The 26,572-nt window shown below is 45.2% G+C and overlaps 3 protein-coding genes across 5 annotated transcripts in view; all 3 read right to left on the bottom strand.

The window, feature by feature from the left end:
* LOC130493457 (homeobox protein Hox-D3-like) overlaps positions 1-21,670 on the bottom strand; it is a 119,339-nt gene extending 97,669 nt beyond the window's left edge. The window contains exon 1 of the mRNA XM_056867209.1: positions 21,626-21,670. Coding sequence (XP_056723187.1) covers positions 21,626-21,628 — 3 coding nt within the window. The 5' untranslated portion in view covers positions 21,629-21,670. The remainder of the gene's footprint in view (positions 1-21,625) is intronic.
* Positions 1,578-21,058, bottom strand: HOXC5 (homeobox C5). Of its 2 annotated transcripts, XM_056867215.1 has the most exons (3): positions 21,040-21,058; positions 2,501-3,040; positions 1,578-1,826 (listed from the first exon to the last, which is right to left on the bottom strand). In XM_056867215.1, the coding sequence occupies exons 2-3, from the start codon at positions 2,997-2,999 to the stop codon at positions 1,612-1,614; spliced, it is 714 nt and encodes a 237-aa protein (XP_056723193.1). In that variant the 5' UTR covers positions 3,000-3,040; positions 21,040-21,058; the 3' UTR covers positions 1,578-1,611. The 2 variants fall into 2 exon arrangements, with proteins under 2 accessions (XP_056723193.1, XP_056723192.1); XM_056867214.1 differs by lacking the exon at positions 21,040-21,058 and having other exon boundaries at positions 2,501-3,174.
* Positions 6,728-8,658, bottom strand: HOXC6 (homeobox C6). Of its 2 annotated transcripts, none has more exons than XM_056867212.1 (2): positions 7,967-8,658; positions 6,728-7,062 (listed from the first exon to the last, which is right to left on the bottom strand). In XM_056867212.1, the coding sequence occupies exons 1-2, from the start codon at positions 8,364-8,366 to the stop codon at positions 6,728-6,730; spliced, it is 735 nt and encodes a 244-aa protein (XP_056723190.1). In that variant the 5' UTR covers positions 8,367-8,658. The 2 variants fall into 2 exon arrangements, with proteins under 2 accessions (XP_056723190.1, XP_056723191.1); XM_056867213.1 differs by having other exon boundaries at positions 6,728-7,038.
* Positions 21,671-26,572: the final 4,902 nt, after the last annotated feature.

Genomic DNA, 26,572 nt, shown 5'->3' with positions numbered 1-26,572 from the left:
GTTTGAGGACTGATGAGGAGGACTCAAGAAATCCAGGGACAGGAACTGGTGAAAGTTTGGATTTAGCATTTTGGTTTTTAAGAATGTTTTAGCTCTCCCATTGGATTCAATGGGATGTCAAAGAGATTCAATGTAGTTGAATCGTGCCTCGGGTTTTAATGTTTGTTTGTTTTAGCTTGACAAGGGGAATGGGTTAAAATCAAGAGTATTTCCTACACACACACACACGCACACGCACCTGAGATTTTTTTTTTTGGAACAAACGAACAGTGTGTGTGGGGGTGGGGGTGGAGGTTGGATGAAAACCACTCAAGAAATAGGCACCTGAAAAGAGTCTTCCTTCCCACCACGCCAAACTGTGGCCTTACTTGTTTAAGTATTCTTCAACGTTTATTCAATATGACAAAATATATATGTTCCATGGTCTTTCACATATGAAATTACAACCAATAAATATATGGGATACAACATCGGGGAGAGGAAAGGGGGGGGTCGTGGCCCGGATGGTGTACATGTAAACAAAAGGTGTACATTTGTATGAAAATTCAGCATATTTGTTTGCAAAGCTACATTAATTACGCAACAAATAAATACACAGGAATATTTAAGTCAAAGAGACTTCACGCTCTTTCCCCCCTCCCCCGCCCCCTCCCCAACAGTGCTTTCATATTTTTGCACAGATATCTCCCAGGGGAGACGCTAAAGCAGATTTGTTCATTGTCCGTTCACTTTTCTTTCATATGCAAATAATACAAAAATAAGTCAGTGAGGAGGGGGAGTGGGAGGGATAATAAAGTGAAATACACACACACAAACACACGCCCCCCCCAGCCCCGAAGAACTCGTCTCTTAGCGAGCATGTCCCCCCACCCCAACCGCTCAGATTAAGTGCATCCAGAAAACCACACGCGTGGCAACTTCCAATCCGCCTCAAAAGTAAACAGGATCTCTCGCACTCGGAGCACACGGCTCGGCCCCAGGCGCGTTTACTCGGGAGTAAGTCTCCACGGAGTCCAGAAGCCCGCAAACCAAGCGAGCCCAAGGGTGGTCGTTTCCAACCCCCTCGGTCTTGGATAGGAAAGTCTGGAGGCATCTCTGAGGAGATGACTTCCGATTACTGGTGCAGTGGGGACCGAGGCTTCGGGACTTTCTCAAAGTCGAGAAGAGTCTCCCCCTCGTCCCCTCCCCACTTTTTAAACTCGTCAGCCTCCGGTATCCTGTCCTACACTTATGACAACGCCTTACTCATGGTGGTGTTGAAGACCGGTCAAATTTTCCCCCGTTCAACTCTGAGATGGGTTGTGACCCACCCATAGGAAGGTTAGAGAGCGGGGCTTGTAATGAGTCCTCCAGAGGAGCTTAACAGGGGCTTCTACTGGAAGCTAAAGACTTGGGAGGGGGGGCTTTATTTTGCATACTAATAAGAAAACGCCTTTGTCTGATAGATTTACCAGAGCACGTAAACTCAGTCCAGTCCGCAACCCCCCCCCCAACTTTCCACTCTTCCTGCCAAAGGAAAATAAAAAGTTTTCTCAAGGTAAGTTGCACACGCCTGTCAATGCTACCTGACTCCCCCTCCCCGCCGCCCCCCCCCCCATCCCAGACTTCTACCTAGAGGGCATCTTTGCTTTTCATTTTGGAATCTTTCTTCCATTTCATCCGCCGGTTTTGAAACCATATTTTGATTTGCCTTTCATTCAAACACAGGTTGTTGGCAATCTCTATGCGCCTCCGGCGGGTGAGATATCTGTTAAAATGGAACTCTTTTTCGAGTTCGAGAGTTTGGTAGCGGGTGTAGCTGGTTCTGGAGCGTTTGCCGTCTGCTTCTGGAAAATAAAAGACAAAGTAAAAACAAAACAAAAACCACACAAAACAAACCAACCTTGAAGTTATTTGCTTTTTAAAGAAAAGTGTCAGTAAAGCCCAAAAGACTAGGAGGGAGACTCTTTGGTTTTACTTAGTTTTTAAAATGTGCACTGGTAGATTGGGGGAGGGGGGAATCGTCCAATACTTTCACGCTAAAGTTTGGAGTTCAAGCTAAGGTTAGCCCCCAAGGAAACCATTTCTACTCAAACCACGAGAAAGTGCCTGAGTAGAAAAATTACACCTCGCCGTCCATTTCCTAGGCGGCGAAAGCCACGGCTTATGGAATAAATGTGGTAACGTTCCTGAAATCCATAAACCCCCTTCAAGAACGCCTGTGTTTCCAAGCTATTTCCCACCCTTTAAAAAAAAATTCTTTCCTTCTTCCCTTACCCCACTCCCCCCAAACAGAATATTGCCTTTATACCCGTTTTGTTTCTATGATCCAATTATGCCGTCATAAATTTGGGCGTATATAGCCTCTAAGCCTTTTAGAGGACAGTTTTACGAGCAATTGATGCCTTAGTCGTAAAATTTACGACCCCAGGTTTTTTCTTCCCCCCCTTATTATTTGCCCCGTATGGCCTATAAAACCCAGGCACATCCTGTGAAACAAAATCGAGAAGCGAAAGTTTACCGTGGCTCATGTGTAGTTTGGTCATCCACGGGTATATTTGTGGAGGCGGCTGGTGCGGCGGCGGCGGATGCGTCTGAACGGGCTGCCCGCTTTGCTGGGCTGCGTGCACCGGCTCGCTCTTGATGTCCCCACCGCTCTTAGATCTATCTTCCATCGGCGTGGTGGTGGTGGCGGTGGTGGCAGTGTTACCAGCTTTCTGACTGTAAATTCCTGGGTTTAGAGAAGCCTGGTCGTCTCTGCCTACAGTGTGCCCTGAAGATCCCATAACTGTACAGGAAGGTCGGTCGGGGTTAGTTCTGGGGGTTGAAGACATGTCCACACCGTTGAGAGAGTTGGAAGCCCCAGATGCAGGGAATGTAATGCTCAGATCCAGCCCACTGTAGCAATACCTGGATGGCTGAACCTCAGACACAGATCCATAATTCCCATAACTTTGCATGGCATAGGCTGGAACATTTGGATTTTGCTTATAGAACGAATTGGCTACGTAGGAACTCATGTCAGGAATTATATTTTTCCCCACTCTCTCTCCCTCTCTCTCTCTCCCTCTCTCTTTTCTCTCACACCCCTTTGATTAGGGCTTGATTTGTGGCCCTTTTGAAGTTCAGGGTTTTTTGTTCTCTAAAGTGCAGAATTTATAGGTGGGGATTCTTCTTTTCTTTATTCTATGTGCGCTGCCCAAATATGGGATGTTTAAATAGAATCACGTGACGGTGTCGGCCAGTCATAAATTTGGCTTGATGACCCCAGGAGGTTATTGATGGAAGCCCGTGAAACGTATGTGATATGTTGGCATAGAGAAAGCGGGAAAGAAAAAGGAAAAAAAAACAGGCCCCACACTCAAAACACCGAGACAATGAGACTGTAGCGTCACCTGGTGCCGGGTCTGGGGTATGACGTTTCATAAAATACTACCCCTCTGCTAACGCTCCGGGCTGAAGGGTGTGAAACAACTCAATATGCACAAACGCCCAAGCCTTTCTAAAGATGGGAGGCAAGCGCTTATTTCCCGTCCGCAGCGATTCGTGGGGGAATTTTCCTGCCTTTGATGTAGATAATGTGAAATATGGCCTGGGGAAGAAACGCGTGTAATGATCTTTCCTCACGTGTAGACCGGATATGAGAAACTACCCCGCTGAAGCACGATTATGTTGTGTACTTGTGTGAGTCAGTGTGTGTACCTCTCGGCCCCGCATGAGCGCCATGATTTAGCGCAGACATCATCTAGCGAGAGCTGGGTTCGAATTCTCTTGGGGGGGGGGGCTCGAGAGCCCACATGTACGTATACCTGGGCTGTGTCACGGGCAATGCTCCCAGCACACTTTATATGTGTTCAGATCATGTGGCCGGTGCACATGTATGTGCAATGCGCTCTTTGCATGTTTGCATGCATAATAGATCGAACAGAGCTACTGTTTAGGCTCATCCATATGCAGCAGATGGAAAACCAAGGCTATATTAATCTTCTGGTCTCTGTGTGAAGGATCTGTGAGCCGGGTTGGTGTCGGTGTGCCTACGTGTGCGTGTATCCAATGGCGGTTGTGAATCAAATCTGCCCCGGTCATAAATCATTTTTTGTGTGCCTTGGGTGAATGAAATAAACACACACCTTGTCTCTCGTTTATGTGGTCTGCATGCGGGCACCTGAGAAGCCTGTTTATAAAGCTTTTGGGGGGGGGTGTTAACACACAGGTAAAGGTATGTGTTAACATTTACCTTGCTCGTTTTAAACACGAGGGGGGCTTTATCTGGCGAGTCTAGAGAAATCAAATCGTTCCATTCTGAGTGTTTAGGGAAACACCTGAGAAGATGCAGGATCCCTTTCCCTTTGACGGTATGGTTTGAACCCACGGAGGGGCCGATTGTAAACCGAATTCTCCTTACTTTTGCTCCAATTTTTACATAATGTTGGAAGTTGAGGTTTGTTTGTATGTGTGAGAGAAAGACTTTAAAACTTCCTCTCCTCTTGCACCTTAAATCTCTTGCATGCTTTTAAAGGCCTTTATGTAATATTTGGCTTTTTTTCTTTTTTAGCATTTTAAGAGTATGGTTTTTTATTATTATTTTATTTTATTTTTGTAGTCAGGCCTGTAGACAAAAGTTCAGGGCAGGGAACTGATCGACATTCTTAAATACTGCATTTTATACGGAGAAAAGGAACGTGTGTCTATGTGCCTTTATAGAGATAGAGACATATTTACTGTACACATTAGATGACCTTATTTAAGAATTTAGTTCTGTCTCTCATGAACACGTTGGTGTCAAGAAAGAAACAGGGGCGCTCTCTCTCTGACACACACACACACACACAGTAGAATTCATACATACCCTAAGACAAACTGGAAAGGGCTGTGGGGATGCGTAGATGAGAAATCAACTGGATGCTAAGTGGCCTTTTGTTTAGTTCAGATTGGAGCCTGGTGGTCCAACGCAGCACATTAAGAGGTAGCTAGCCGGCTCCTAGCCGGTGGATGTACCGAGATAACAAAGATTTCGCTGGCGAATTCGTGTCTCTTCCTATGACGCCTGGGAGCTGAACAGAAGGCTCAGGACAATTCCCGACCCAGTGTCACAATGCAACACGAATACCAGCAATTGCACACTAGGGTCTTTATTGGCAATTGAACTTTGTAAGCCTCTAGTCTCGCCTCCCCCCAAAAATAAAAACAAAAATAAATAAATAAATGTTTTCTCTCACTACCTTGTTCGTTACCCGAAATAAATTTAGAAAGGGATCCAAAGAGTTCCGTGATCATCCTCCGCTTCGCTTTATAGATCTCAGGGCAGTTGGAGAAAAGATTTGTTGTATTCTCTAGTACCTATTTTTAAAGGAACGTGTTGACCTCGGCGGTGGTGAAGCCAGCCCTTCCTGCCTCGGCTTTTGGAATTAAAGCGCCAGAAGGGAAGGGAGCCGGTTTCTCAAGGCAGTTTTTCAGCGCCTGGGAGCGCATAGGGTCTCTCCACCTTTCTGGCGTGTTTACACGCACACCACACGCGCGCGCGCCACGTACAGAAAAGGACCCGAAGCGGATGGGACTGAAGGGGAGCTCCGCTGAGCCCAGTGGGATTTACTTCTGAGGAAACGCGGCTGGGCTGGTCGTGAAAAGCGAGGGAGGATCCTGGCGCGTCGAAAAGGGGCACAGGCTTGGAATCTTGCGCGCGCGCGGGGGGTCCCTTTCCGACTCAGGTGTCCCCATGAAATTTCAAAAGCCATTCCGTAAATTTTAAAAATAATATCCAGTTTTTATTAAATACTCAACCATAGTCCTCTGGACGTGACCTTTATACATGATGTTAGAGTGTTAACACAAGATTTCCCCCCTTTTTTGCTTCCTACTTTCCCCTCTAATTCCATTCACTTTATACCGTTTGAACATTACAGTGCTAAACATAAATATAAATACAAGAGACCACAAATACAGCTAAAAATATTCACACAGAAACTGTCACAGTTGGTAGTATGCATCATGACCCCAGGTAGTGTTTAAATACAATTAGTTTACTCTGGAAAAAAATGCTATATTTAGGTAGACATCGCTTAGAGGCTGGGAAGAGAGGGGGGTCATGAAGAAAACTAGGGTTTTTTTCCCCCTCTCACAGGGATAGGGATAGGGAGTTGAATGGTCCCCGCCACCCCGGTTCTGATGGTTGTTTTGGAAGCCAAGCTGCATAAGAGTTCATGCTGACATGGTTGGGTTTCCAGCGCAGCCAGGAGCAAACCCTACAGGGCGCCCTGACTTTTTTGTGAGCACAGTCCTGTCTTCGGAGAAGGAATGGAGGGGTGGCAGGAGCGGGGGGGGGGAGGAGACGTTGCATTCAATACAGTCCGTATGCAAAGGTAGATAAATAGGCTGGGGGGTGTTAAGGAGAAAAGGTGGGTGGGGCTGGAAGGTAAAGGGCCGGATGGCTTTCTAGGCAGAAAGTGAAGACGGTTTTGGACCTCGTTATGAAGTTTTTTTGGGGTGGGGGGGTGCATCAGTGCTGGAGAGGGGGAGGTGGGGGAGGGGAGAGGGCAAAGGGAGCTGTTCCCGCGTCCACACTAGTCTCTCGCTCGCTCTTTTTCACTCTCTCAACGGATCCCCAAGGTCTGGGTGGCGATAGTGGTAACAGAGGCATGGAAAGGAGGGCGAGCAGCGACGTGGGGGCGAGGATGGTGGAAGAAAGGGGGGACCGTGTGTGCTGGAGGGGAGGGTGGGGGGGGCCAAGGTGGCCGCTGCCGTCCGCCGTTCACTCCTTTGGCTTCTCTTCCTCTGTTTCTTCTCGCTTCTCTTCCTTGGCCCCCAAGCTGTCGGCGGCCGCTCCAGCGCCCCCTCCCCCAGACAGAGTGGAACTCAAGTTGCTCTCTTTTTTCCACTTCATCCTCCGGTTTTGGAACCAGATCTTGATCTGGCGTTCCGTTAGGCACAGCGCGTTGGCGATCTCGATCCGCCTCCGCCTCGTCAAGTAGCGATTGAAATGAAACTCCTTCTCCAGCTCCAGGGTCTGGTAACGGGAGTAGATCTGGCGGCCTCTCCTCCGATCTGCTCCGTAGCCGACCCCTAAGGATTCGGAAACCAGACAAACTAAAAACCATTAGCTACGGATATATCTATTTATACGTCTTTTAAATCAACAAGCAACAAACAAACAAATACATACATGCGGGGGGAGAAAATGGATGTCCTTCCTCTGCTTCCAGCCTCATCTTTCTGCGCTCTGTCTTCACTGTCATCCACCGACAACACCCCCCCTCAAAAATCTAATTCTGTTCCTTAGCCTTGCTGCCCATTAAAACCCTGCTGCACAGGGAGGGGGGGTTGGTGTCTAATTGAAAGTGTCTCCCCCATCTTATTTGCAAAGATTCAGAACGCCTTGGCTTTAATTATTTCTCCAAACTCCAAAAAAAAAAAATCTAATTAGATCTTTACTCCAACATGGCTTTAATTACGAAGAAGAGACACTCCTGCTCATACATGATGAAGTCAAAGAGACTTCATAAATCCCCATTTTCCAAACCTGTTATTGGACAAGACATTTTGCATTTTTTCTCTCTCCCCCCTTCATAAAAATGCCCTTGCTCACCTATCAGGGATATAGATATATGTGTGTGTGTGTGGTGTATATACACTTGGGACACAACGAATAGAATATATTTGACTATGCATATAAATACACACACACACACCACCAGTTCTATTCTGTCCTTCAATTCCACCACCACCACCCTTCCAAGAAAAAAAAATCAAAGCTGAATGCACTTTATTATAGATATTTTACACTCTCGAAGTCTTTTAATTAGAAAGAGCATAACAAGCCATATTTGCTTGCAACAACTTAACAAATAAAAGGCCTGTAGCGGCAACTGTGAGGAAGCTATATTATTGTTTTTATGGGGCCATAAAAAGTAGCTGAGGCTGTTCTGCTAGGGAGACGGTCGTAAAGATGGTTCAGTTTATTTAATTTATCTCTGCAAGCTGTAAAACTTACCACTGTGGGAGTTCATGCGCTGCATCCACGGGTATATCTGAATGCTAGTTTTCTGTTCCTGGGATGTGCTCCTGTTTTGGTCACTTGTAAAATCCTGGGCAATGGAAGTTTGTGTATTGTGTCCCATAGAATTTTGCCTGCAGCTAGAAAGCATGTCTTTTTCTTGATAAAAGGCATTAGATCCGTAATCATAGGGTCCTCGACTGGAGCTAAAGACAACATTATCTTGCGGTGAATAAAAAGGAGATGAATAGATCCTGTTTTGAGCAACGGCGGCTCCATAAGTTGAAAAATGCCTTACAGGGTCATAGGCAGTGGAATTGAGAGCCACGTTAGGCAGCACCTCTTGACCACTGGTGAGGTGGCAGGAGAGCGACGGGTTTGTGAAATAGGAATTCATATCTTCCCCCCTATACCTGGCTGTATGATTTCTTTAATATTTATTTCTGTCTCCAGTTTGTAGTCTGAACTAGATTGTTATAGGGACGGCTCCACTCCAGGACAGACAAAATGACAAAGTCAGCTGACCCGTTGTGAGCCAATAGGAAGCTAGATGTCAAGACACGGAAAAAATTGCTTTTGCTTGTGTTGATTCCCCAGTTGAAACTAAGTATGCATTGAAAGTAAGTCTCGAAATTCTAAATATAAGATGGTTTTAGAAGAAGAGGTGGGGGGAAGAGTAAGTATGGTTTCGGGGGGAGGGGTGGGAGAAGGGGAGGAGGGAGGGGCACAGTTAAGAAAGAAAGAGAAAGAGAGAAAGAAAGAGAGAAAGAAAGAGAAAGAAAGAAAGAGACTAAAAAAAACACAATCCAATTATACTGTTACTTTTTTAAAAAATTAAATGATTATGGAGATCTGGATATTTGGTTTCCCCCCACCTCCCAGCGCTTGCTTAATATCTAGCTACCCAAATAGCCCAGAAATTATAGCCATAAATCTCAAGTGTGCATAAAATATTAAACCATAAATTCTCTTTCCCTCCACTAATTTACTGTTGGTCAATAAATGTGGAATCAAGTGCTTGTGTTCCTTACAAGACCTATCTTGAGAGCAGGGAAGGGAAACAGGATGACAACTGGGCAGAAATTGTGTGTCTCTCTGTGTGTGTGTATTGGGGGCATTTCTGTACTTTACAATTTCAAGAACTTTGCAGTCTCTCTGTCTCTTTCTCTCTATCCCTTTCTCTCCCTCTCGCATGTCAAACCACAACATTCTGGGCTCACCTGAAGCCTTCTCTTTTAACATATTCCGCCGTTTCTGATTTCAAATATCCACTTAGCAATTTTTGCAGAGAGTTTGGAGACTGCTGGGGGAATGTTTACATACATGTACACCATTAACAGCCCTCAAAGCTCGACTTGTCCCTTTGCAATGGAGTGTGTTGGGAAGAGCAGTTCGTGTTTACGTTTGCCCCCCAAAAAAACTTAAAAACGGCCCCCCACCCATGATTTATGGCTCCAGATATCTGTCGCTGATTAGACAACTTCCCTTGAAATGTTTCATTAGATTAGAGAGGGGATTATAGTCTCCCCCTGTGTGGATTTGCACTGAAGCACTAATTGAAACGAAGACAGCAAATCTAATTTTAATTTCAATCCAGCGCCATAAATTGTTCCTTCAATGTAAAATATACCTGCTGATCTGTAAATACAGTCAGGCTCCTTCAGCATTCCACTGGCTTGCTATTTAAAAATTAAATTAGGGATAGGAAACCTTGGCCTTATTGTCCCATGTACTTCTTCGAGGACTTTTTGGGTTTTGTTTCTATTATTTTAAAAGGTAAGCATCTGTGTTGTGTGAAATGAAATCAGATGTCAATCTGGAAAGCTGAAGAGCATTTCTCAGAGGGTTTTGCTCGTAATGGATCAATACTTTTCAGATCCCTCTATGGGGGGGGGGAAGCATCTCTAGCATATTTTAGTTGGGAATGAAGGGGGACACATCCCCCCTCACCCCCACCCCCATGCCCTGCTTTAACAGAAACCCGGATGCCAAAGGATTTTATGATCTTTTTCCTCTGTGCAACAAAGCAATCAATGGTAGTCATAAAACCATAAACGAGACTACAGCTGACAAAAAGGGTCTCAAGGATTCATCTTGTACAACATTAAGCGTTGCTTGAGTGTTAGTATGGAGAGAGAGAGAAAATAAAGTTTCCCCCTTTAAAAAAAAAATTGAGGGCACATGAAAAGACTGCAAGGAAGTGTGGAGCTTGTGATGAAGCTAAAGCTCCCTATCCCACTTGAATGGATGTCTGCTCTCGGGCAGCAGCTGCCATTCAAACTTGTACACATTGAAGTCTGGAGCACAGGGCGCACATTCCCTAGTAAGCAGATTTTGGAGATTTGGATTTGTTTTCGTTTCTTCCCTTTCTCAGCTATTCGCCGCATTATTGTCAGGGAATCTATACTCACACGACACCCTTACTTTCCTAAGGGGTGTGTGGGAAGGTACCATAAGGTAACCCCCACTCCTACCCACTCAGAGAGATATGCATGACAATGTGCTCAGTGTGCCTTTACATATAGGCATGTGTACACGTAGACAGTAGGTCAACAGACAGACAGACATAGGACATCGTCAAGACAATGGAAACCATTTCAGCTGGAATTGCTCTGAAAACCAATGTCATTAATTGGAAAGCTTAAAAAATGTTGAAAGGTTTCTATCAACGATCAACCCAAACTGAGAGGCAGGAGTTCCCATCTCATGCACACACATTTTTATTATTATTTAATGAATGTTCCCTTGCTATCGAAAAATCCTCTCTCTTCTATACCTGTGTGCTTGTTTGTATTTAGACTAGACAGCGACCAGCAAAAACGACAACAAAACCCTGCAATGAAAATTAGCAATGTATTCATGATCAGGACTTCAGGCCTTTTTGTGTTGGCTGCATTGGGGGATTCTCTAGTTTGTTAGATTTTTTAAAAAATAATCTTAATCTCAGGGATTCAGAGTTTATGACGAAGGGGTCTAGAGCCTTTGCACAGGTCCTGTTTGGGGGGGGGGCGACCTGTGTAACTACCAAGTGACTTGGAGTGGAGAAAGCTAAGTGTTTTATTACTTTTCTAAACAGAAGAGAAGATCTAAAAGTCTGGTGGAATTATAGGGAAGAGAAACAGCTGGGGTAAAGACATTCAGCTAGGAATGTTCTGCTCTTTAAATTTGGCTGGGTGGGAAAGTAGTGGCAAGAGCAGACGTGGACACAAACAGGGCAGTTGCATTCTTCCACCAAATGTTGTTAGCTAATGGATACGTTGCAGATTTTTTTTAAAAAATAAGATATTATTAAGATTTTGAGAATACCGGTGCAAGGTACTCTTTTCTTCGCCTTTCCCTCCTCTCTGAAAAAGAATGCACAGGGAAATGTGCAGCACTCTTTCTGGTTAAATTGGTCTGCAAACAATTATGTAAACTCATCAGCAGAAGCAAGAACAGATGTTTTATTAAAACTGCTACACAGCAACAAAAATATGCACAAGTCCTCGAGTAGATCTTTAATAGCAGTTGGGTCTCTCCCCCCCCCCTCACTGCCCCCTGGAGTTAAAAAGCCCACAGAAAGCTGCAATAACATCCTCTGTTTCATAAGCTGTCTTTCCCTCTTTTTTGTTTTTTACCCCAGATTTTACCCCACAGTGATATTAAGGAGAGAAAAAATATGTCTCTTTAGAATTCATGCTCCCTCGCGCTCTGCTGTAATTAGCAAATTGATGAACTGATTTAAAGAAAAGCTTCAAAATGCACAGTCAATACATGTGTTTTCTATCCCACTAATTGCTAGAAAGGAAGCTAGAGCAATCCTTGAGGTTTTCTCTGTCATTCTCTCAACAGCTTGGTAGCACCCTCTAGGAAGATGCTGTCCGGTTTTGATTTTGCTATAAAAAATTTTTGGAATTCAGACCTGTTTGTTTGCTTGCTTGCGTGCCTGCCTGTTTGTTTGTTTCAAAAGACAGAGGCTTGGGGAGAGGGAGGGCTGGCTGTTAAGGAGAAGGCGAGTAGCTAAGACAGTTAACTCAAGTGCAGCTTAAAAAAAAACACAACTTCATAATTCCTCACCCAGTCTGTTGCCTAGGTGTAGAAAACTGCTTATTCATAAATGCAAGTTGTGTCTGGTTGGGTTTCAATATATATCTAAAATTGCCCTGGGTCAAAGGCATTTGTTTGCTTTTCATGTATTGGGTTAGCTCACACTCTGCTCTGGAATAGTTTATTATTCATGGATAGATTGATTTGAACTTTCCCCACTAACACCCCCACCCTGTTTATCGCATGCTCTGGTGTTTCCCCCAATGAATTTTCGCCTGTACAGTGAGGCACCTATGAGTATACCATGAGTGAAAAGGCAAAGTTGCCTGCGTACGCATTTGTGGGTACCTGTGTACAAAAAAATGGAATTCAGACATTTCGAAAGTGAGCGAGAAAGTGATTCTCCCTTCCCACTTCTTTTAAAAGCAAAAGTGGTTGGTATTGATGTATCAAACCACTGAAAGAGAAAATCTGCAGATCAAGCCCGATAGCAAATAAGTCTCAGATGAGGTCATCGCCTTAACAGGAGAAAACCAGGCTATTTTCTAGGTGTCCCATGTAAGTAAATACACGTGGCTACCTCTCTCTGCATGCCACGTTTGAGCTGATCTCACCTTATATATGTTATCTCGGCCTTTTTAGACTTGACATTTATTACAGGCAAGGAGCTTCTTGCCCCGTAATTATTTATTTAGAGCGTTTGCACTCGAGTTCTCCCTGAGCCTACAGAACAACCTTCTTAATCAAACTTTGCTTCTGCCCGTAAATAACTAAAGGGGGGGGGGTGGAGAAGCCAACTCAGAATACTGGCATTGAAAAGCCACCAGCCAATTGCGCCTGACGGATCTGTTTGCCTGGTTATGAACTGGCCCTTCTATTACACTCATTACATCTTGATTATTTCCAGCCTGCCGACAACAGGTTTCCATCAGAGTTTGGGGTCCCCCACCCCACCTGGGGTCCCCCACTCACCCCCTTGATGAACTCCACATTGCTGCAATTGCATTTCAATGTTGTTGACCAAAACAAAAGCAAAAAAGACTCCAGAGCAGGAAAGTTCAGATGCGCAACAAACCACTTCTGTTGACCTAGATGCGCACATTAAGAATTAGTAATAATGCCAACCAGTGCCCCCCCCCCAATTTTGCCCTTCCCCCATCCTCCCAAGAAGATTTCCCTCCCCTGTCGAATAAACTCTGTTTCTAAGGGGCCTGTAACTTTCTAACAAGTATTGGCTGGAAGGAGAAAGAAGCAAAAGAGTCCATTTAAAATATACTGTGGTGTTTACGGCACAGTGGAGTCCTGGTTTATTTGTGGTCGCACGGTTACAGCTATATAAGCTATATAACTCCCTAACTTTTAGGGAGTTTGGAAAATCATATAGCTATCCCTGCCATCAATCTCACCCCTCAGTGCTATGTTTCCTTCAAAAAAAGTAAAGGTTCCCAGTCCTAATCTCGAATATTGCGGAAGCCGAATATTTACTCGAAAGGAATCCCACTGGTAACAACTGGGGCTATTCGAGAGTAGAGAAAAGAGTGCACAGGGGTGGGGGTGGGAGAATCAGCGTGTTATTTTTTCGAGTTCGGCCACTCCATGCCCCATCATTGGACACGTTTTGGAAAGGGAGGGGGGGAATGGGAATTCTGGAAATGGTCAAAACACACGTCTGGGAATGGCATTTAACGATTGTGGGGTTTAATACTCTTTCCAATCGATGGCTTTCCTGCTGGTAGTAAGGATTCCTTTCCTGACGTTCCTAAGCCTGCGCGCAGATCCCTCGTGCCCGCTTCCCTACGTTGCTGAAGCGCCCTAAAACCATTCGTGCCATGTATGTGTTTTCGTCTGTTTGTTTATTTCTCTCTCTCTCTCTTTCTTGTCTTTCATTTCAGATCTCTCGCTTCCTCCTCATCCCCAAGGTTTTGAAATCTTCCGGGCTCCCAAGGCGGAACTTCTACAAGTAACCACCTCTTGTTGGCAAACATGCCTTCTGCTTTTAACCCGCCCCTAATACAGCTCTAAATGTTTTTTTTTTTTTTTTTTAAGTTCCGATTAAAGCATTTCATGGCCCTCACGAATTGTCAATGTGTTCTATGTCGGGTATCTGGAAATGGGGGGGGGGGGTTTGCAGATTTTGCTTGCCTAAAAAAAATATTTAGTTGTTTTCTGCTGCTGCTTTTAAAAAAATATTCCTGACAGTACAGGGGGTAACAACATTATTGGTCAATTGGTCAATTTGACCAACTAGGGAATTGTTTGGGGGGGGGGAGCTTTTTTTTTTTTTTTTTTGCTAGCTCCTGTGGAATGTCTATTACAGCCCAATAGCATAGCAAACTTCACCAAAAGGATGTTCAGTTTCGAGAACTTTATGGTTGACTTGGATTACTCTGTTTTATGGCACGGAAATGTTCTCCGCAATGATTTCCCTCCTTCCTTTTGACATTCAAGAGAGCTGCGGTCGTGACGTCACGTCGAGTTGTCATGGAGAATGGCTACCGGCTTAAAAATTATAAACCGTGATATTATGGAGCCATATAAAATATGGATATAAGGAACTACTTATGCCCGCGAACAGATTAAACAAAGAAGAATACGATTTTAATACGTTCAGGAAGAATAATTCAACGATGAGAAATGGTTGTCATTATCTATGAGTTCTTATTTTATTTTATTGTTTGCACATGGGGGTGGGGGAGAGGGAAAAATTAATCTTGGGATGCCAGGAGAGAGGGAAAGAGAGAGAGAGAGGAGGAGGAGGAGAAGAAACAATAAGTCAAGGCATGATATTATTTGCTTTAATTATGTGTGTTTTTAAAAGAAGTGATCGCTTAGAAAGAATTAAACCATACGTTTGAAGAGGCGGTTTTTCTCCCATTTTGGAAAAACGCAGTCAATTTGCATTGCTTGAACAGAACTAGGATTTAATATTTTGAGGTCTGCTGAAACACACTCGTTTACCCCCCCCCTTCCCTCCAGGAGTGGGGCAAATACTGTGCTTTCGAGCTGAGGTGTCTTTTCAGTTTTTATGAATGCTTCAACGCTGGAAACGATTGCCTTGTAGAAGGGGTGTGTGTGGGGATCCCTCAAGCAACAAGGTGTGTGTGGGGGTGGGTGGAAGGGGAGGGCAGCCAGCAAGATCTTGTCAGTGAATAGACCCCATCTCAAAATGCCGACTGCCAAATAGTTTTGGGAGACCAAACTTCGTAAAGGCCTTAAGCCTCCGTCCAGCGCCTTAATAGGGAGCGGTATATGCGACGGCAAAAGGGACAGAAGGGAGGGGGCCCTAGCTTTGGAAGTAGTAAAAGTCTGCACGATTCCGGCCTTTATGGCAGACCAGTCTTTTTTTCCTCCCCCGACTGAAATAAGGTTATTTTTGTCCTGCTCTTTCTTCCACCCACCCTCATCCTCCAAAAGAAGGGGGGGGCACACACACCAAATTGGAAAAGTGCTGGCTTGCCAAGTTTCAGTCACTTGGTGGCAGTATACAAAACAAGTAAACAACAAAAGAGAGATATTAAAAAGGGGGGACAGAAAGATTTTTTTAGGAGGGTCCAAGTTCCCACTATCTATAAAATGCAACAGAAAAGGTTCTGAGTTTAGGTGTGCGCCTGTGTTCCCAAAGTCTAAGATCGTACAAACCAAGAAGGGAAAATCTGCCAAACAATCCGGGTCAATCCGAGGCTACAGAGTGCCATGTAGACACTGATGCAAGGGTCCAGGATGAATTTGTTCCGTTCTTTTTTCTTTTCAAGCGGATCACAAACCAAAAACCTTGGACTCCATCGATCCAAAGCTACTCTGGTCAGTACCGGCTGGCCTTTGCTTACAACTTTGCAAATGCTGGAGCTCTGAGAAAGGCCGTTTGTGCACGGGAGGTTCTGCCTTTGATTTGCCACTCTCTAGATGCACATTTTCCCCATCCAAATTCTCAAAATTCTGCATGGGGGGATTATTTTTGAGTTTTGAGAATTGGGATGGGGAAAATGTGCATCTGGAGAGTGGCAAATCCAAGGCAAAACCTCCCGTGCATAAATGGCATTTAAAGTCTCACCGCTTAGAGTGCACCGTCCTAAACAGAGTCACTCCAGCCCTCGACTTCAATGAGTTTAGACTGGAGTAACTCTGCCTAAGATTAGACCAGGCATCTATTCGGTGCTGTCAATTTCGTGGGAAAGGGAGCTGTGGTCTTGTCCCAAAGCTCTTGCCAAGATCATAGGTAAGTCTCACAAAAGCCGCTCTTTAGTGGTAGCCCTAAAGCATTTGGAAGGAATGTTCCTAGAGGCAGGTTTGTTGGTGGACAGTTTCACCTTGTCTACCTAGCACGGGGCACGGACGCACACCCCTTTCCTGAAAATCAGGCTGGTTCACTAGAAGATCCCAAACGGACCCTGCTCAGCAACCTGAGGCATGATTTTGCAACTACTGCCTATCCATACCAATACCCCAACAGGTATTGTTCATATCTTTTTGCCCTGCTCCCCTGTGGGTTTTTTTTTTTTTAAATACAGAATAGCATGGAAAGAGGTTGGAGCACGTGAACTTCCCAAAAGCAGACACCTTTCTCTAGACCGCCGGCGGTCAGAATTTAAGATGACCCCTTTCCATGTCGATATCTTTCCGTCCAGCCAAATCAGTGGAGCCAATGCAGGGGATGGTTTGAAAACCCAGACAGGCCCCCCAAGCCTCTGCAGAAACCCCCCCCCATTGCCTAGACTGCTTCCCAGAAACAGGCGGAAGGACCGAGGGAAGCCGGAAATGTAGCCAGCCACTTCTGAAGGCAGAGATCAGATTTCCGAGGGGAAGCCATGTTAGCCTATTGCGGCAAAATAAAACAGAAGTCCAGCGGCCCCTCCAAGACCGCTTCTATTCCACCAGATCAGCTTCTATTCCACCATGAGATCTGGCCAGCTCAGACCGAGGAAAGCTCCTGCTGAAATCCAAGGTGGTATTGGACTTCTGTTTTATAGATAAATTTTGCAAACATAGCTGAGGAATTATTTTCTTTAGCGCCCAGATACAGTTCCTTATACACTTCAGGGTCTCTTCTGCATTTCTTTTTAAAATACACCCACGGACCCACCCACCCCTCAGTGACTAAGCTTTTAAAACCCAGATCTGCACCGAAGCTTTGTTTCATCTTGTTTTTAAAACAAACAACAAGTCTACCAATTAAACATATTTACGGGCACGATCCAACACACCCGACTACCGTTGGTTTAAAGCGGAGATCTAAGCACGTGCTCCAATAATCTTCCTTTGAAACCAACCAGCCTTCAATGCCTTTGCATTGGGAGGAAACCATCAACCCCCCACCCCCTTATTTCCGAAATGCGAGGCAGGGGCTCAAAGCAGCCCATGACTGGGTTAGACTGATCACTCCTATGAAGAAACCGAAATAAAAGGAGAGTTACCAAAAGTAACCGGAAATGTGGTGTCAATATCCCCCCACCCTTTTTAGCCATAATTCCAGGGGGTGCTTCGGAGATCGGCTGCCACTGTGGCTTTTCAATCACATCCTATTTTCTCCCAGCAACTTGGCTCTTCTCTTGCAATACTAAAAGTGCATTCCTAGGGAGAGTTACTCCAGTCTGAGCCCATTGAAATGAATGGGCTTAGACTGGAGTAACTCGCTTTGGGAATGCACAGTAATGGTCCCAAATTTGACCGCTGATGTAGGAAATTGTAATTATTTCCCCCGTGCCTCCATACACATGTTTCCCGTCGCTCCTTTCCATACCAGGGAATGAAATAGGGATATCACACGAGTGCTATCATTAAGACGCTTTTAAAAACTTTGCCTAATGATATTGTATTCCCTCCGCCTCCCCACCCCCTTTTCCTTCCCTCGGTGGAATGAACATTGAAAAATTACTGTATTGCTAGGAAACAGATTATTGTGGGTATTGCGATCATCCTTATGACTCCTTTGTACGGAACGTATTGCTGCTGTTAATACTATGGTACTCATCTTAATAAACAGATTTTATTGCTACTGCTGAGTCAAATATGTGGTTTTCAGTGTTGGCATTTTACTGCAGGGTTTGTGTCTCAAACGCTGCCTGCTGAGGCAAAATAACGTCAGCGGCCAGCTCCAGGATCGAATTTGGGTGGCAAACCATCCATTTTTGCCTTTCACAGTCGTCAATAATACTTGGGCGTTTTCGCTACGACTCCTGGTCTTATAACGGCGTTATAGATAAAAGAAGCCTGTTTTCTTTTCGCACGGTCAGTAAAAATGCAGAGAAGATAAATCAGGACTTTGTTTCCTCTTTTCCCCCATCTACCTACCCAAATGCTTTGATTTTATGAACGGCGGCATTATGTCAGTTTAAGGAGAAAATCAATACATTAAAATATGTTTTGTATGGGTGATGTTTCGCCCTGAAGAGAGCGGCGATTGTTGCGGTAGGGGAGAGGAAACAAACACGACAGATCAGATTTTTGCAACCGAGAGACCTGAGTGAAAGTCACCACTGCAATCCTAACTCGACATGGAGAAAACAGACGTACCGGCGACGGAGGCACCCGAGAGGTGACGGGGGGGGGGGGGAATACACACACACACTTCGACAACCATGTGGTTCAGATCATCATTGTTGGCCCAGAGAAAGCTCCTCACACACAACCCTCACAAGACAACCGCGGCAGCGCCCCCACACATCTAGGGGCATTCTGGTTTGGTGCCCCCCATCCTTTTACCTGCTTCCTTGCAAGTATACTACGTCACCCCCATGCCAAACAGAGAAAGCTAGTCCTACCCAATGGCCTGAGTGGACCTTACAGCCATTTTAATGTTCAAGGACTGCAGCCCAAAGTCATTTACTCTCAAGTAACTGTGTAGCCGGCAGAGTCCAGGCAGGCGTCATGACCCTCAAACCCGATCCTCAGAAACAAAACAAGAGACTAGCAAATCGAGACAGATTTTGGTTCTACAAAGACACTGGCTGCTCTATCTATCTATCTATCTATCTATCTATCTATCTATCTATCTATCTATCTATCTATCTATCTATCTATCTATCTACCACACACACATATATGTACACAGAGCACTTACCATTTGCAATGTTTGTGCTTCTCCTGTTTACAGAAGCCCAAGGAGGTTGTCTGGTGCGGTTGTTTCCCCCAAGAATAAAATGGCAGGCACCACCAGGATGCGTTTGATCGGATAATCTGAACACCAACCCGCAGGATAACGACCGCTGACTTTTGCCACGTTTTTTTTAAATAAACAATAGTCATTCATTGCAACCCACGGAGCAATCCAATTAAGAAAGCATAACCCTTCGAAAAGCCCCAGCAACCCCTTATCCTCAGTGGCAAAATTTAAGAGCAGCGAGGCCTTTATAAACCTGGGATGCGGAATGTGTTAAATATTTCATTAAGGAATCGAGCTGAAGGCCCTTAAAACGAGAGACAAACAGGGTGCAGTTCCCAAGATTTGCATTTCCACATATTGTATTAATATTGGCAAGGGGAAGCCATTTGTAATAATTCAGGAAGGAACCTCGGTCTTTGTTCCCCTCCCCCCACATCCTCTTTTTTTTCTTGACAGAAGTGCGATTGTCTCAGCCTTTGTTTTGTTATTATTGTGTTTTGATTATTTCGTAATCGTTGGAAGGTTGCCCTGAGCAACGTTCACTGAGGAAACCCACGATCCTCAGCCAAAACAGTCTAGACAGGACAATGCATTAAAAAAGAACACTCTCTTTCCTTTGATCAGCCAGCGGTTATTAATAGATTAATATACTTTGGGGGAGGAAGGAAGGAAGGAAGGAAGGAAGGAAGGAAGGAAGGAAGGAAGGAAGGAAGGAAGGAAGGAAGGAAGAAAGAAAGAAAGAAAGAAAGAAAGAAAGAAAGAAAGAAAGAAAGAAAGAAAGAAAGAAAGAAAGAAAGAAAGAAACTGCTAAAGCAAAGAAGGGAACATTCTGAATCAATTCGACAAAACTGTTTGCAGAGAACCAGCACAGAAAAGGGGCAAACCGCTCAAACTTGTCAAATGTAGACGAAAGCCCCCCATTTTGCAAAGCACGTTTGAGGCTAAAGCCTCAAAGCTAAAGCTAAAGAATCGAGAGAAATAGAAAGGCCGGCGTCATAATAGTTCTTTTGGACAGCACCTTTTCGAAAGGGGGGGGAGGAGAACAGGGCGAGTCTGACACAAATGTGCAAAAGGAAACCACGCCAAAATGGGGAGGGTCGCCTTCTGGAAAATAATCTTAAAATTCAAGTCTAGGACGGTGGGCTTCCAGCAGAGGCAACTGGAAGGAGGCAGAAAGGGGTGGTAAGGAAGCAGAAAAAGCCAAGGAACCTCCTGATCCACAACAAACAGAGCCGGCCCCATAATTGCTCATTAAAGATGGCCCTCCCGCTCTCTGGCGGTGCAGGGGGGGGGCGGGGGGCGGTTCGACGCCGTTTCCACGATGAGGCTCCGCACTGCGCATGTGCCGGAAGCACCCAATGCACTCTTATGAAAAGTTGCTTTTTTAAAAAAGAAAAAGAATCCCAGATAGATAGATAGATAGATAGATAGATAGATAGATAGATAGATAGATAGATAGATAGATAGATAGATAGACACACGTATACGTATACGTATGCATATATGAAAGGGATTCTTTTTTCTTTTTTATATATAAAAATAAGATATCGGAGGCGGTGACATTTGCCCAAACTGATGCTCGACCCGGCCACAGTCCTTGGCTTCACCCGGTGGACTGTACCGCCGCCTCCTCCTCCTCTTTCCCTCCCCCAGCCCTCCCCACCCCAATCAACACTGCACCATTGTAAAGGGGAGGCAGACTGCAGTCGCCTGCCTCCGCTCTCCAGCAAACCAGACCGCAGTGACATCACCGCCCCGCAGCCAGCCCCGCTTCCCCCCGCCCCCGAATTAACCACATTTGCGCCGATCCTGCCTGATCATATTCTATCATAAGCAGGCAACACCCCTCTTCCCCTCTCCCTCGCGAAAACGATGCATCATTATCTTTAACACCCAGCGCCATGGATCATTAGTTACACATTTTAGCCAATAAGGGAACACTTACCAGAAACTCTCTCTCTCTCTCTCCCTCTTTCTTTCCTCTCTCTCTCTTTTCTCTCTCTCTCTCTCTTTCCTTTTCTGCCTCTTTTCTGTTCCGCTGACGCTGCGTTCAGCTCCACAGAAATATTAAAAAAGAAGAAGAGAGAAACGACAACAAAAAAAGGGGGGGGAAAAGGAGGGGATAAAATAAAATAAACCCAAAAGTCAAGTAGTCCTTGGCTTGTTTTGTTTTTGAAACATGGGGGTAAGGGGAGAGCCTAGGGTTAGCCTATCTTTTTCCCTTACAGGAAAAAAAAATAAAAGGTATTTACAACTCTTTCTTCCCCTCGCCGTTGCATTCTCCCAAGGAAATGTGTTGCGTTTTTTGCCCCTAGGGGTGGAGAATGGGAGGAGGAGGGAGGCGACCCAGCCGCGGCAGTAAACTCATTATTGCTAAAAATGCCCAGAGCAACCAACAATTCCAACCCCAAGGAAAGGAAAGCCGGGGAGGGTGGGGGGAGGGAAACAGGAGAACCGAGACGAATCCCTCCCTCCCCCCCCCCCGCAAAAATACTAATAATAATCAAAGGAGGAAAAAATATTACAGATACCATCGTACCCCCGATTCACTGGCACTGCTTGGACTGTTAAAGGAAGGAGTACTGCGAAAGAGTCATAAGAGAAAGCACAATAAAAAGTTCACGTTCATGGATGGAGTCCACATGACTTCCTGCGGCCAATCCAACTTGTGATTCAGTCGTAAACTTTTATTGCTCAGCTGTAAATTTTCTGCAAACAACCAAGAATGCGTTGCATTTTTTTCTCCCCCTCCTGACTGTGTGTGTGCGTGTGACGGCGCACAACGCTCTTCCCTGTCGCCATGTTTATAGAATTTGCCTTTCTCTTATTGCTACATGTGTGTTGTGTACGTGTACACACGTACACACACGCGTGCGCGCCGCTGTCCAAGTCTTCCTTTTGTCACCCACATTTCCTCCTCATTAAAAGACACGAATGCCAGATATATGAGGCCAGATCAGAGGAGGCAGGGCTGGTTTTTAAAGCCTATTTTTTCATTTCTTTCCAAACAGGCTAATATGCTTGGGGGGACGGGGGGGCCCTGCAAGCGCCCGTCATGCAATGCTACTCTCTCTTTTTTATTATTATTATTGTCGCTAATTTGCTTATTGTATCCATTTTGGACGCTTGTTCCCTTATTCCGGGGGCATACCCATAAGTCCAAATTCCCCCTGATTACATCTTTTAATCAAGCAAACCAATGAAGGGGGGGATGCCAGCCGAAGAAACAAAGAGACAATATTGGGAATGTCCACAATTATGATTGGGTGATTATATAGCCACGCAGTTCATACAGCCAACTCCTTTCTTCGGTACACAACAGAATTCATTATAAACACCATCTCCCGGAGAAGGGTCCATCCAGCTCTCTCCCAAACCTGAGTTCAACTCCAAATGGACCTTTTTCCAAATAGAAGAACCCCTTCCTGGAAAGGTGCGTCTTCACATATCCCAAACACCCTCATGTTTATTTCATCAACTATTCCACTTCCACTTTCTGGAATCCAGAGGCTGGAGGAGATCTTGTAAACGGAACAGAAGGGGGGGAACCCACACACACACACAACTACAGTTCAATGGGACCTCGTCAGGTTCACACCAAGCGCTAAGGCGACACTGGGGCCTTAGGTCCGGCTTTAAAATAAACCTGAAGAACAACAATATCCGACAATTGATGGAGCCTTCAGGCCCAGCCAGGGGCCCTGCCCAGGAGGCTGGTATTAAAATTGGTTTGACTCCGAATTAATACATAGCCATGTAATTCCTCACTCCAGGACCAGCTGAATATCTCAATATCTGGTCATATTTTCAGAGCTGGATGTTTGCTCAGAGTTAAGGTGCCTAGCGTATAACTGTTACTGTTACTATTACTACGCAAATGGCCAGAAATATTTATTTGCGTTAGTGGGAATAAAGTTTCTGTTAGGTAGAACCCTGTGATGACCAGGAAATCACAGGGATTTCTCCCCTCTCTGAAACTCTAAGCCGTTGAATGGACAGAGACAGAGACAGAAAAATGACAGACAGACAAACAAACATATTCTGTCTGAACGTGCAGGGAGTGTTGACATTGCGGACTTCAGAGACGCCCAGAGAACTAAGTCATAACCTTGAGAGGATTGGGGTGGCGGGGACTAGAAAAGAAAGCCCTCTTTTGTCCAAATATCTGCCCGACTTTACCTGAACTCCACGGGATGGCAATAGGGCCGGATGGCACCCATATATTCCTTTCTATTCCGCCTGGCAGTTAACTTTCCCTTTTATGTGTCAGAATTCTTCCGTGGGGAAAGAAGGGAGGAATGCTTGCGCTTCTCTGTCTAGGCGCGGGGTGCGTGTCTGTCTGAAACCGCATTATAGGTTGTAATCCAGCCCGGATGGGAAGGGAAATTACGTGGGTTTTTTTTTTTCACTTTACAAACCGCCCATAAATTTTATAACAGGTAGTTAAAAGTTACGACTAGGAAGGAACCGTCACAACAGCTTCTCTGGAGACAATGGGCTCCCCGTTTTCCAGGAAGAAAAGGATCCATAAAGAGAACAGGGGTGGTTGGTGTTTTCTTTTGGGGTCTTTTTAGCTCCGCGCCGAGCGCCTAACCTGTCCGCCACGTTTCCATCCCTGGCCAAAGGGCGCTTCTACACATTTCCCTCTTCCCATTTTGCACCTTATTCCACGTTCCCTTCAGACGACGCTCCTGCCCCATAGAAAGAGCCACACGCTGCGGTCCTTGAGGAGATGCGGGTTTCTCCTCGCATCTGGAGGCGGGAGGATGGGGAGAAAGCGGCTCTACCCCGAGCTTGCCCCCAAGACGAAAACTAAATCACTAACTTGAAATTGAGAACGAAAAAAGGGAGAGTGAGAAAGAGAAAGGGATGAGGGGAGAGGAGAAAAGGAGAAGCCGTTTCTCCCCGCCTTTGGGACTTTTTCCCAACCCTTGCCTGAAAAACTTGAGTCCTGAAACTTTCTTGCGCCCATGAAATAATCTTTTGTGTACATTCCCAAGTATGGAATCCAAACTCGGCTTTCTCCCCCCACCCCAACCCGCCCACCCATCCACCCCCGCCCGCTTAATGGATGCATTATCATGTAACGGCTGCTGTGATTAGAATAATAAATTAAGCGAAAATGAGCAATATGGTGCAGCGCAGCGTTTCGAGGAATGATATTTTTCACAAATCACAAATGAAGATTTGAAGGAATTGTGATGGGCTAATAAAAAAAAAAGAAAGAAGCGCAGGGTAGGATGATATTTCTTAACTCCAGGCGGCTGGGTGAATCTCATTTCGGTAATACTGAAGTAATGATCATTTCCGAATCAGCCACTTTGTGGAAACCGTTATCTTCTTTCAAATTACTTTGCCCCATAAAAATGGCCTTTCTCTCTCTCTCTCTCTTTCACCCCCCTCTTCTTTTTCTTCTTCTCGGTCTTGAAATGATGGAATGATTACCAAAAAAAAAAAAAAAAAAATCGGGTGTCATCTAAAGATGCAACTCGGTTGTATTGACTATAAGCTATAAACTGCCACCCCCCAAGTAACAGCTTTTTTTCCCTTTGCAATTTCAATAATTTAACATCTAACCCTATGATAGATAAGTATCATTGGGAGATTCCTTCAAATCAAACCACTTAGAAATGTTGATTTAAATATGATGGATAGCCTGCAGATACAGCTTTTTTTCTCCCACCACCACCCCACCCGTTGTCCTCTCTCCCACCTCAATTTCCCTTTATTTCGAAATTAACTAAGTTTTCTCCCCTCCTCCCCCCCCCACACTCTCAAAAATCACCAACGAACTGTCTACCCCAGGACTTCCTTAAACCTTTGGGGCTAGGGCGGCAGGGTAGAGGGGAAAGAAGATGAGCTCAGAAGCCAATGCTGCGGACTTCTTTAACAGGATGCTTAAGACGGTCCTAAGCTTGGCTTTGAAAGGTGTCGGGTCAACTTTTCGCTCCTTCACTTCAGGGTCGCCAGCCTGCGGAAGGCGAAGCCCACCCTCCCAATGGCTGGTGAGAAAATGATAATAATAATAATACCAAAACTCCGAATATAATATATTTAACAGGTCGGGTAAGATAGGCCCGGCCCAGCCTTGTTATGACGAGTAATAAAACCGCTTACCTTTCTACTCTGCCACCTCCCCAAGCCTGGACAATGGAATCTTTATTGTCCATCCCTCGCAAAGAGAAAGCGAATTGGTGGGATCTGCTATGTCCCCTCAAGGATATGCCTGTTAATAATAGCGGGGTGCATGTCTATTTGCCGAGGGAAGAGCCTTTGCTTGGTGTTGTGGATTCGAATTCTAGCGGCTGCTGCGGGAAACCTGCCTTCCCCGGGCGTGTATTATGGTACAGTGCACAATTATTGCCGGTAACATTGTCTTATTTTACCTTCCCCCCCCCTCCCAGTCCGAACCAGAATTTTGAAAGGAGCGTTTTAGATTCACGATCGTGGAAACTCCCCATTGTTAAAATGGAAGGTGCTCTTTGCATTTGGAAAAGCCGGCTTCTCTGCACACAACCTGCATTAGGATTGTCTACTTTTTCAGGTTCTTGAATGCCTTTATGTTCTAGAGAAGCACCTTGATACAATATCTTTGATCTTCCAGCGTATCATATACTCGACCAGAATTCTAAAGTCGAACACAAGCACTTAGCTGGAATATTTTAAGACTCTGAAATACGGAGATATAGATGCCTGCCCACTCCACACACGTGAATATGTATACACATGTGTGCATAGACACACATGTGTATCGACACATGGGGATGCACCTATGGGGAATATGTACCACATAATCTCCCCCCTCCCCATATAATTTTCTTCTGTAACCTTCAACGCTTCTCTCTCCCTCTGTCTGGCTGTGCGTCTGGCTGTCCCTTTCATATACACACATCGCTCTCATTTATATATTAAAAACTTCAGAATTGCCCTTTGGCAGTGAAGAATGCTCCCAGCACCCCAGCTTGTCTGGTCCAGATTCTGTTTACTAAGCCAGAATGTATCTTAGGAATTCTGAAATGTCTTATCTGGGGTATCCTTGTAAACAACCCATCCACTTCCATACCGAATGCCAAGGTAGGATGCCGTCCATTTCTCTGCACCCCAGGGACCAGGATACCTCTCCGTCCCACCCCTCCCTTCCCACACACTTTAAAACGCACGTATGAAAAGCACACAAAATAGTATTAATGGAGAAATAACGCTGTTCCCTCAGTTTGCTCTTACTGTTCTAGTAGGGACCAAGTATGGTTTGTGTGTAGACGGAGACATCGCAAAATGCACTTTCCTTCCTCCCATAATTCCTCCTTCCAGATCCCCCACCGCATTACAAGGGAGACTTGCAAAGTGATGGTTCCCTTAGAGCCATCTCCACGAACTTTGCACAGGAACACAAAGACACCTTGGGAAATCCCAAATATCGCCAGCGGATCCACTGCCCCAGTCAATGCCGTAGCAAGAAAGACGTTTATTGTAAGCCT

The sequence above is a fragment of the Euleptes europaea genome, chromosome 1 (genome assembly GCF_029931775.1).
Source record: "Euleptes europaea isolate rEulEur1 chromosome 1, rEulEur1.hap1, whole genome shotgun sequence".
Classification (NCBI taxonomy): domain Eukaryota; kingdom Metazoa; phylum Chordata; class Lepidosauria; order Squamata; family Sphaerodactylidae; genus Euleptes; species Euleptes europaea.
This window is presented reverse-complemented; position numbering and strand designations above follow the sequence as displayed.

What these genes read in the sequence shown, in the direction of transcription:
- HOXC6 (XM_056867212.1), bottom strand. Translation starts at nt 8,366, where the DNA reads ATGAATTCCTATTTCACAAACCCGTCGCTCTCCTGCCACCTCACCAGT. An exon ending in GCGCATGAACTCCCACAGTG is followed by an intron (nt 7,063 to 7,966) that starts GTAAGTTTTACA and finishes AATGGTTTTTAG; the next exon opens with TTTGTCTGGTTTCCGAATCC.
- HOXC5 (XM_056867215.1), bottom strand. Translation starts at nt 2,999, where the DNA reads ATGAGTTCCTACGTAGCCAATTCGTTCTATAAGCAAAATCCAAATGTT. An exon ending in CAAACTACACATGAGCCACG is followed by an intron (nt 1,827 to 2,500) that starts GTAAACTTTCGC and finishes TTTATTTTCCAG; the next exon opens with AAGCAGACGGCAAACGCTCC.